This window comes from Gobio gobio (genome assembly GCF_949357685.1).
Source record: "Gobio gobio genome assembly, chromosome: 22".
Classification (NCBI taxonomy): Eukaryota; Metazoa; Chordata; class Actinopteri; order Cypriniformes; family Gobionidae; genus Gobio; species Gobio gobio.
In genome coordinates this window covers 12,500,677-12,512,845 of record NC_137118.1, presented here as the reverse complement: position 1 = coordinate 12,512,845, position 12,169 = coordinate 12,500,677, and the positions used below count along the sequence as shown (strand labels likewise).

Below are 12,169 nucleotides of genomic sequence, written 5' to 3'. Positions count from 1 at the left end.
TTGAAAGTGAGAGAGGATGTGTGGGTGGGAGACAGGAACAAGAAGGGAGGGATGGTCGTGGTGCAAAAGGTAGCGCGCTTGCTCACGACACACGAGAGCCGTTGGCTCATATGGACCCGGGTTCGAATCCGCCGTGTCCCGATCCCGTTCCCATTCCACCGTCTCTCTGCTTTACTTTCCTGTAAATAACGTCGAGAAAAGGCCAGACGGAAAAGAACAAAAGATGAAGAGTGAAGTCCCATAACGAGAGCAGAGAGGCAAAGATGAAGGCAAAGAGTTGAGGAGAGGGGGAGAGAAGAAGGAAAAGCAGGAGATCAGAGAGAAAGGGAGGGGGAGGTGCGGCATAGGAGAGGAAGAGAGAGATGCAGGCTTGGAGGAGGAGAGACAGAATAGCGTTCTTGTATTTTGAGGATGTTTTGAAGCGAATAGGATACTAAGGCCTCTGTTGAAAGGATCTGGGCGTTGTGCTCTCTCACTCTCTCTCTCTCTCTCTCTCTCTCTCTCTATTTCGGACTCTTTCCATTCCATATTGAGGCTAACGCATTGCATACGGTCTCTCTCTCTTCCTGTGTCTCCCCATTCTTCCGTCGCTCTTACACACACACACACACACACACAAAGATTATACTCATGGATTCGTAAGCAGGGTTGTCCCAGATAAGATGTTTGTGGATTCTATGTGCTTCTCTGTGATGCATCGCACACACACAAAATATCTCAATACTGCAGCAAAAAAAACAGCTTGGAGAGATCTGCGTTTACAGCATCTGATTCTACACTTATTCATTATTATTGACAATAAAGTGATAGTTCACCAACAAAATAAACATTCGGTCATTATTTACGCACCCTCATGTCGTTCCAAACTTGTTTTCTTTCTTCCTTTGAACAAAAGCAGATGTTTAGCTGAATGTCCAAGCTGCTCCATATAATGAAAGTGGATGGGCATCAGAGTCTTTTAAAGCTTAAAATAGGCTTCATAAAAGCCGCCCACATGACTTGCCTGCTATATTCCAAGTCTTTTGAACTCATATGTTAGATTGTGTGAGGAATAGACCCACATTTACGTTCGCTGAAAACTTGCCCTAAACATCTCGCTTTATTCAGGCTAGGAATGACATGAGCATGAGTGAAATATTTAGATAGCCTCGTGGGCAGTGCTCTGACATATAGCGCAAATGTGCCTCTGGCGACCAGAGTTACGAACCCGTTCCCCTCTCTCCATCCTGCACTTTCCTGTATATACTCTATACTGTCCTATTCAATAAAGGCATAAAAAACACTAAAAATTTTACTTTAAAAAAATGTATATACAGGCCATTACAATCATATTACAATGACATTTTTCCTGATTAAACATTGACTTATGGAGGTTCATTTTGAAATCAATTGCAGCCTTTGCATCTTGGAAGATTCAGTTTAGTTTGAGACATCTTTAAGATTTCTTATGAAATACACAACCGTTCAAAAGTTTGGGGTCGGTAAGATTTGTTAAAATTATTATTAAAATAATAGCCTGACAAGCCATTGGCAGGGCTCAATCCGAGGGGCGGGATAAACGGTTGTCTTTCAAATTCCCTCTGCACGCAATAGGATAGCGCTACAACCAACCAGAGCTACGAAGAAGGTGAAGCGGAGCTAGTTGATAGATTAAACCTTTTACCGTATCCGGTCGGCAAAACTCCGAACACATCTTCCTTTCTTAAGAATGACTTCAGTGCCGTTCTTTGTTCTTTTCTCAAAGAAAAGCTTAACTACAAGTCTTCCAGAGTCGAGGCCAAAGCCGATTCGAAAGACCGCTGTTCTCCAGCTTCTTTGTTTACGAGTAGCACGCAGAACCGCGTCAACTCTGCCATCATTATGTTAAGCCCGCCCACCGACTCTATACACGATGTGATTGGCCTGACTAGAGTTTGGTTTTTCCAGCTCGCAAGCCAACGGAGAGTTGCTAGACGTCCTGGCTGCAAATTAGTGCGTCTAGATTTCTGGGCTAATTAAAATAATTAATCAATATTGATATAATTTAATAATAATAATTTATTGTTATTATTAAAATATTTATAAAAAATATTGTAAGAAATCCTCACTGAGGCTGCATTTATTCTATTAAAAATACAGTAAAACTAACTCTTTTCTATTTGAATATATTTAAAATTTTGATTTATTCCTGTAATGCAAATATGAATTTTCAGCATCATTCGATACGATATTGCTTTAAGTGTGTAAAATCTATTTAAATTATATTCAAACAATTATTTAAAAGCTGAGAATGATACTATTTATGTGTTTCACATTCTTTCTGGGAAAAGAAAGCATCGCTACAACTTCTGAAAGTGACCAGCCGTGTACAAATGTATGTCACAAATCTGACAATGTAATTTTAACATCAATGTAAACAAACAAAAAATGGAATGCCAATATTTAAATACCTTGACTGTTCGAGTGTGTAACAAGGCACGAAACAGAACTGAAGCTGCACAATATATCGAAATATCGCAAATGTTCATATCGCGATATTCATATCGCAAGGGCCCTCAATATCTGAATAATTTTAATAGGCTACTTCAACATTGTGAAAATTGTACGTTTAAGGTCGACACTTATAGCAGAGAATAGACTGGGCGCACGACTGTTACTTATGTGACTTTCTTGACATTAAAAAGAGTTATAAACGCAATAACAGTCTCGCTGTCTGACACACACTGAAACGCACACACAAGCCGCCTCTCTGAAAGCGTGTGATCCCTTCAGTTCTGTTTCGTGCCTTGTTACACACTCGAACAGTCAAGGTATTTAAATATTGGCATTCCATTTTTTGTTTGTTTACATTGATGTTAAAATTACATTGTCAGATTTGTGACATACATTTGTACACGGCTGGTCACTTTCAGAAGTTGTAGCGATGCTTTCTTTTCCCAGAAAGAATGTGAAACACATAAATAGTATCATTCTCAGCTTTTAAATAATTGTTTGAATATAATTTAAATAGATTTTACACACTTAAAGCAATATCGTATTGAATATCGCATTATTTAACAAGGATATCGTATAGCCGCTATACGATATCCTTGTTAAATAATGCGATATTCAATACGATATTGCTTTAAGTGTGTAAAATCTATTTAAAAAAAATAGATATACTATAAGCTAATAAGCTATACTATAGCGCATTTTTCTTCAATATCGCACAGCCCTAATTACTAGTGTCACATGATCCTTCAGAAGTAATTCTAATATGCTGATTTGCTGCTCAAGAAACATTTCTTATTATTATCGAATAGTACTATTGTTCTGATTAAAATGTACTGTGGGAAAACTTTTTTTTCTTGGAGGAATAGAATGCGTATGGATGGATGAATAGAACAGCATTTATTTGAAATAGAAATCATTTGATCAATTGAATGCATCCTTGCTAAATAAAAATAATTTTATTTTCTTAATAAAACCTCTTTCCTGTGGGCATTCAAGTCGCCTTATAGTGACACAAAAATCAGTTCCATCCTTAATAAAAAATTCCCATCAGCTGATTGGCTGTTCACAGCACACTGCCATAACAGCACACCTGATCCACACCGTCCTATCCGATTGGCCGAATCATCGGTGTCATTGCTTCAATGGCACCAATGAAACACAGACGTTTACCAAGTAACTCTTGCACTGAGGGTGTGAAACAACACATATCAAAGGCAGGAGAAAATTGAGCAGTCTGATATTAGTGTTGTGTGTATCTGTGCGTCTAAAAGAGATACTCTGGGATAATTGAACTTGTTTATATTTCCATTGGAAAATCAGTGGTCTCGGTATTCGAGAGACTCCGGCACTGTGTTTATTCAAGTGCCCGTACTTGTGCAGGAGTGTGCGAGCATGTTCATGCGTGATCGCACGTAGGTGTGTGTGCTGAACAAACAGATGTGCTCATTGTTTTATATGCGTGTTTATAAGGTGTGTTTGTCTACAAGCAGAGGTGTTTGTGTGTGTGCAAAGATTAATAAGAAAAGTGTGTGTGTGTGTGTGTGTGAGTGTGCAGTCGCTGTAATGCGTTTGTAACCCGAGATTCAGGTGGTGATGCAGGCGGGCGTGCAAATACGTGCGTAGAATTTGTTTCCGTGGCAACAGGCATGAGTGAGTCAGTGCTGGTGAGCTTCTATTAGACAGAGAGAGAGAGAGATGAGGCAGTTTCCATAGCGACTCAGCATCACAGCTGCCTGTGTGTGTGTGTGTGTGTGTGTGTGTGTGTGTGTGTGTGTGTGTGTGTGTGTGTGTGTGTGTGTGTGTGTGTGTGTGTGTGTGTGTGTGTGTGTGTGTGTGTGTGTGTGTGTGTGTGTGTGTGTGTGTGTGTGTGTGTGTGTGTGTGTGTGTGTGTGTGTGTGTGTGTGTGTGTGTGTGTGTGTGTGTGTGTGTGATTTTGTGTGTCCGTGAAAGGACCTTGGTCTGTGTAACTTTTATTTTATTCTCTTTTGTGTGCCATTTCCTTTTCACATCTCGATCTCTTCCTGTCTCTCTCTCTCTTTCTCGCTGCCACTCCAGCCGTATCTCCCTTTCTCTCTTAATCTGTCTCACTCTCGCTTTTATGATTTCTCCCATCTCTCTCACCCACACTCTTTCTTTCTCTCAGACCCCCCTCCTTCTCTCTCGGGGTAAACAGATGTCGTGGTAGTTATTTATGTTTCTGCATGGTCTGGTTTTCATATGAATTATCTACAGCGCTTGCACACCACAGAAGCACTGGCTAACTGGACATCTCTGACTACCCTCACACACACACACACACAAGCATCTCCGAGAACATATGTATATATGCATGAGCATGTGCAGCTCAAACACACTGCGAGAGAAAAGTGAAGGGGAACAACCTGTACCATTAAGCAGCACATATAGATGTGAATCTAAAAGAGACAGAATAAACCAATCTGGACACTTGAGATGGGGGAGTTTCGAAGGGTCGAAGGACAGAGAAGGTACCAATGAAGCGCACAAGAGAGCGTGAAAGGTACCAGTGCAGCACCTAGAGGGAGATCCAAGATGTGAGATGGTGGAATTGTTGAGAGAGTCAAAGCTCTGACTGACCTACCAGAGCTTTTGCATTACAAATTTACAGAGGAGCGAGAGAGTGAAAACGCACACAGACTGTACTAACTGATACAGAGATACATCAGAGCAACAGAGTTTTGGAAGAGAAACAGACAGACATTGCCAGCAGAGTGCAGAACTGATGAGCCCACCCAAGGCAGACCATGCCAAAAGATTGCAGAGTGAGAGGATTGAGGATATGTTCAGAATCGTGTACTGATATACTATTTCTGCAATATACAGTGTTTGCATTTGTATACTCGGATGACCTACTAAAGTTGCCATTATATGCAGTGTACAGCAGAACATATTGCACTGTGTACTGTACTTGCTCAACTTGACCTTCTATTTTAAGAGTGACAAGTGAGCTGGAAGCAATATCAACCGCTATTTTTACCATCTCTTTCTTGACTCATTATTTGATCGGACCGTCAAACGGGAACACGCCACTAATTCCACAAATACTACACCACAATCGCAGTATACAGTATATGCACCTTATTATTTTGCAAATACAAGATAACGGATCATTTCTGCTTAAATTTTTAAAATACCGCAAAACTTTTTTTTCCCAACCACATTTTTCAACTGAAATGAATGCATAGTTCTAAATCTGTGTTATATACACTACCATTCAAAATGGATTCAACTGATGAAAGGTGACAGTAAAGATGTTTATAATGTTACAATTTTTTCTCAAAATTTTTCTCATATCTCAAATAAATAAATGCTGTTCTTTTTTAACTTTCTATTAATCAAAGAATCCTGAAAAAAGTATAACACTTTCCACAAAAACTGTTTTCAACATTGATAATAATAAGAAATGTTTCTTGAGCTCCAAATCAACATATTACAATGATTTCCGAAGGGCCATGAGGCTGCTAAAAAATGTAAAATATATTCCAATATAAAACAATTATTTTAAATTGTAATATTTCACAATATTGCTGTTTTACTGTATTTTTTGATTAAATAAATTAGCCTTTGTGAACATAAAAGACACCTTTCAAAAACATCGTACTGACCCCAAACTTTTGAGCGGTAGTGTATAATAATAACTATATATTTATTCATTTAATAGACCTTTTTCACAGACTGCGATGACGCGTTTTAACGGTCATCAATATCATAAATCCTGCAACGTTTTTTGTATTTTTATTTTAAAAAAATGTATGTACATATATAATACTAATACTTTGTGTTTTATTACTTTTGCATCAAATTACAAAAAAAAGTTACCGCTGCTGTGAGGGTGTTTCTAATACAGCGTCTATGTGAGTGATGGTAAAAATTAACATATTTCTCTTTTGTCTCCCGTTATCAATCTCACTCAATTTTTTCCCTCTTTTGTGAAATCACTATTGTGGCGTTTTTCTTTTGCTGTTTAAGCAAATGGGCACACAAAAAATATTTTATGTACATTCACAACTATAATAGTTAACCCAACTATGATGACTTCCGCTCTGAGAAACCTGGAAATGTGAAAAGGGTCTATTGTCAATTCAATGTGCATGCTTGAAAAATAACAAATATGTTATTTTATACACCACCGGTCAAACGTTTTTGGACGGTAAGATTCTTTAATGTTTTTAAAAGAAGTCTGTTATGCTCACCAAGGCTGCATTTATTTATTTTATTTTTAAAAAAAAACAGTAATATTGTGAAATATTATTAAAATGTAAAATAACCGTTTTCTATTTGAATACATTTTTTTAAATGTATTCCTGTGATGGTAAAGCTGAATTTTCAGCATCATTACTACAGTCTTCAGCGTCACATGATCCTTCAGAAATCATTCCAATATGCCGATTTGCTGCTCAAGAAACGTTTTTGATTATTATCAATGTTAAAAAAAAAATACATTTTAGGATTCTTTGATTAATAGAAAGTTCAAAAGAATAGTATTTATCTGAAATAGAAAGCTTTTGCAGGATTGTACTACCGTTTAAAAGTTTTGGGTTGGTAAGAATTTTTTTTTTTTTTTTTTTGGGAAAGAACTTAAAGAAATTAATACATTTATTCAGCAAGGATGCATTATATTGATCAAAACAAATTCACCAAATTGTTTTCAAAATTGATAATAAAAATAAATGTTTCTTGAGCAGCAATTCGGCATATTAAAATGATTTCTGAAGGATCATGTGACACTGAAGACTGGAGTAATGATGCTGAACATTCAGCTTTGCCAACACAGAAATAAGTTGCATTTTAAAATATATTCAAACAGAAAACAGTTATTTTACATTGTAATAATATTTCACAATATTACAGTTTAGCTTTATTTTGAATCAAATAAATGAAGCCTTGGTGAGCAGAAGAGACTTCTTTTAAAAACATTTAAAAAACCTTACTGTCTAAAAACTTTTGACCGGTAGTGTATAAATCAAGTGGATAATATCAGGCTTTATCACGGTTTACTCGCTAAGCAGATCAATGAAGCGGCAACATTTGTATTTGATGTTATATGTTGTGCTCCAAAAATGTTTATGCATGTTTATGCTTTACACAGATATTAGAGATCGTCGGAAGAAGCCTGTGATGTTGTTTATCCATGGTGGTTCATACATGGAGGGGACAGGAAACATGTTCGATGCGAGCGTTCTTGCTGCATATGGAAATGTGATTGTTGTCACTATGAACTACAGATTAGGCGTTCTGGGTAAGTACAACATTGTCTTTTTATTATTATTATTACTGCTGTTGTGGTCCTCTGTTAGTTGTTGTTCATTAATTTTTTTTATGTAATTTAAAGGACCCAAAAAAATTTAATTCAGTCATCATTTACTGTTTCAAACTGTTTCTTCTTTGGCAATTTTTTTAGAATAATCTGGCCCCATAAAAATGTGGTAAAAATGGTACCGTATGCTGAAAATAACTGTCAAATCTCATTCATATATTTTGAATATATGGCATGTCAAGTCATGTTGCACCACATGTGCCATCAGTAAAGTCAAATATCATTGGTTCTCATGCCAAAGCCTCCACAACATGTCTTGACAAGCCAGTTTTGAATGCAAGTGCAAATGAGATTTGAACACTAGTGGATGAATGATTCATTTAAAATTTTCCAGTGTTTACGTTTGTGCAGTTTTTTTGTTGTTGTTGTTGTAATATTTAACTTGAATATAAACTTAATGTTTAAGTTCACATAATATTTCGATTCACATATTTGAATTTAAGCTCAATCAATGAACAATACAAAAAGTCAAAACTTTTAATAAATGGTATATTATGTTTTAGAAGACGCACTCGTTTGATTTTCTGCATTATTGGACTGGTTTTTCACTATAAAGGACACTTTGGCTGTGTTCACACTGTCAGTTTTTAGGATTGACAAATAGGCTACATGTACTTACAATTGTGAATCTCAAAATGTTCCATTCGAACAAAAACTTAGGGCAGAATCTCGAATAGTAGCTGGGTTTCCATCCAAACGTGAAGTGAATCTTTTCAAAGTTCACAAAAAAAGGAAAAACAAACAAATGCGAATTAGGTGCGTTTCCATCCAGTGCATTGGTAACCTAGTAACCAACAGTAAATAAAACTCCCTCAGCTTAACCTTAACGTGAAAAACGCTTTAAAAAGTGGTATTAAAAGACCAAACTCGGTAAACACCAAACTAATAAAGCATGCTATTTACAGAAAAGCAGATGAGTCCAGAATATGAACACAACGCGTTTAATTACACGTTAAGCATTTTCCTCCCATAGAAAAACCAAGAAAACGCTTATGATGAGGCTTAAATGGACCAATATATAATGGACAAACATAAAAAAAAGACAAAATATATTATTAAATATTATTAATAAAACACAGGCATGTTTAGTGTTTTCTGAGTTTGGTCTTTTAATATCACTTTCTTAGTAGATTAAGGGTTAATAAAGTCCTTCTGAAACGAATCAATGGGTTTTTGTAAGAAAAATATCCATATTTAAAACTTTATAAAGTAAAATATCTAGCTTCCGCCAGACATCCTTGCGTATTCAACTTACAGAAAAAGCGTTATTGGCACGATGTATGACATCGGACGTAGCGTAAGTGTTTTGAACACTTTTTTTGTACATTGACTACATAAGGCGGTCTGGCGGAAGCTAGATTGCCAGCAGCCATATCACCCTGTAGCCCAAGACTGGTTTCCCACTGAAGCTAAGCAGGGCTGAGCCTGGTCAGTACCTTGATGGGAGACCAACTGGGAAAACTAGGTAGCTGCTGGTAGAGGTGTTAGTGAGGCCAGCAGGCGGCGCTCACCCTGTGGTCTGAGTGGGTCCTAACACCCCAGTATAGTGATGGGGACACTAAACTGTAACAAGCATGCTAAAGAGACACTAAACCGAGGTCCTGACTCTCTGTGGTCATTAAAAATCCCAGGATGTCCTTCGATAAAGAGTAGGGGTGTAACCCCGGCATCCTGGCCAAATTTGCCCATTGGCCCCTGTCCATCATGGCCTCCTTATAATCCCCATATTATTATAAGATTGGCTTCATCACTCTGTCTCCTCTCCACCAATCAGCTGGTGTGTGGTGGGCGTTCTGGCGCAATATGGCTGCCGTCGCATCATCCAGGTGAATACTGCACATTGGTGGAGGTTGAGGAGACCCCCCCCCCTTCCATGTAAAAAGCTTTGAGTGTCTAGAAAAGCGCTGGGACCCATGAATAGACTTTTGTCCACTGTAGTGGACATAATATTTTAGTGAATTTCTCTGACATCATACATGTCACATGTCACAGTCTGGATGTCCTTTAAAGAGCACATCCGGGGCTTTGCAGAGATACCAAATGTTTGGAGGTTTCACCAGGACAACAACTTCCTCTTGGTGTTTAAAACGGCTGTTAATATGTTAAAAAAAATTTATTATAATTTAAATCTGATTCATTTTAAAATAGTTTGTTATAAATCAACATCTCAGGAAAATTTTATGGGATTTCTAATCAAAATATGACTTTCTGTTACAAAACAGGGCATTGATTTCATACATGTCCACTGTAGTGGACGCCAAGACTTAAATCATGTTGATCAGGCATTTTGGAGACATAACAAGTGAATAGGGAAAGAAATTACATATCAATATTTTCTATGAACTATTAGATATTATTATGAAAATGTTGCCAATTATTACTCCCATTATTACACTTCTTTATTCATTACATGTTGCTCCAAGAACACATTAATATGCAAATTAGATGCAGTGTATAGATACATTGTATTGAATGGGAAAATCCAAGTATGGCCATTTTACCCACATATTGCATAAAGTAAAATGGTATATCAACGCATTTCATTATATCTTTCATAACATAGTTCAGAATCATCTTTAAACAAAGTTTGTTTAAAAAAAACCCTGAAACCTAAAAATTGATTGGTGAATTAAAAATAAATCCCATTGTTTTTGCCTATACATGCAATTTCATGTCATTTTTATTTTTTAAACAACCTGGTGTCAACTACAGAGGACATAACATATGAATAAAATATAACTTTTCAAAAAAAATTATTTTCCATTTGTTGCTTATGCTCTAAACCAGGGGTGTCCAAACTCGGCCCTGGAGGGCCACTGTCCTGCAGAGTTTAGCTCCAACTTGCCTCAACACGTGTTTGGAAGTTTCTAGTATGCCTAACAAGACCTTGATTAGCTGGTACAGGTGTGTTTAATTGTGGTTAGAGCTAAACTTTGCAGGACAGTGGCCCTCCAGGATCAGGATTGGACACCCCTGCTCTAAACAATGTAATGACATGAAAAAATACTAAATTCAAAAAACTTTTTTTTTCTGGGTCCCAGGATGATATAAATGTAACAAATTATTATTATTATTAGATATTTTACTTTATATAGTTTTAAATATGGATTTTTTTTTTTGTACAAAACCCCATCGATTCGCTTCAGAAAGCCTTCATTACCCCCCGGAGCCATGTGGAGTACGTTTATGATGGATGGATGTAATTTTTTGAGCTTCAAACTCACTCCCTCCCCATTCACTGCCATTAGAAAGCTTGGAAGAACCAGGGTATTTATTAATATAACTCCGATTGTATTCGTCTGAAAGAAGAATGTCATATACACCTAGGATGGCTCGAGGGTGAGTAAAGTATAGGGGATCATTTTCATTTTAAAGTGAACTAATCCTTTAAGCGTTTCAAACAGAGTATTAGTCACGTGGGTTTAATGTTCGCTACGCCAGAATTTATTTGGCAAATGCATTTCCATCTCCCATTATTCGCATTAGCTCTTTTTCTCACAAGTCAAAAAACACCTTAAGTGAGCGTAAAAATGTTTAACAAATTTGGCATTTCTATCACTCGTTTCTGATGCGATACTTTAAAATGTGCATAAAAACAGGGTGATGGAAACATAGCTACTCTCTGTATGAACATACATTCTCTTACCAGTAACAATAGTAATATCAGTGACCAAAACATTCATAAAACTGAAAGTCTTATCACTTTTGATACGACAAGAGTCCAATCGAGCCGTGAGTTCATCCATCAAATCTTCATTAACCGACAGCAGCTTTTATGTCTGGGAAGAGAGCGGAGCATTTGAGTCACAAAATTGACAGGAGCCCCTCTGGTGGAGAAGTGACTGGATCTAAAACGTTCTGATGACACACAGCTCCAGTGCTGTAAGTTACCGAAAGCGAAACCACACATGAAAACCCACAACACACAGTAGACATGTGTTTATGCAGCGCAGAACGGCTCTCTCGCTCTGTATGAGGTGACAGACAACTAGTTGTCCAGTCCGGTTCCGTTCACACAGCACGTGTTTTTCGAGAATGCGGTTGTGAGTCCTGAAAATGTACAGATGTAAGTCCGGTTATAGAATGTGGTTGTCACTGCCGTAAATAACTGAACTGTGTGTGAACGTAACCATGTTAAGGACTCAAATACAGGACTGCCAACCATATTCTGCGGCTGTGTGAATGTGGTCTTTTTTCTGAGAACCTAAGGATATCGAAAAGAAAGGGGGAAGTTGTAGTGGCGGTTCGTCTGTATAGAGCTTGGTTATTGAATTATAAATCTATTTTGTGAATTATATGAAACCATCAGAGAGGTTTAGAAGAACATTGATTTATTTCTCTTCATTTTGCGTTGAGTTGAGT

The 12,169-nt window shown here is 37.2% G+C and overlaps 1 protein-coding gene across 1 annotated transcript in view; it reads left to right on the top strand.

The window, feature by feature from the left end:
- Positions 1-12,169, top strand: part of nlgn2b (neuroligin 2b) — a gene marked incomplete at both ends in the record, with an annotated part of 78,593 nt that overhangs the window by 33,387 nt on the left and 33,037 nt on the right. The window contains one exon of the mRNA XM_079803765.1: positions 7,580-7,729. Coding sequence (XP_079659891.1) covers positions 7,580-7,729 — 150 coding nt within the window. The remainder of the gene's footprint in view (positions 1-7,579; positions 7,730-12,169) is intronic.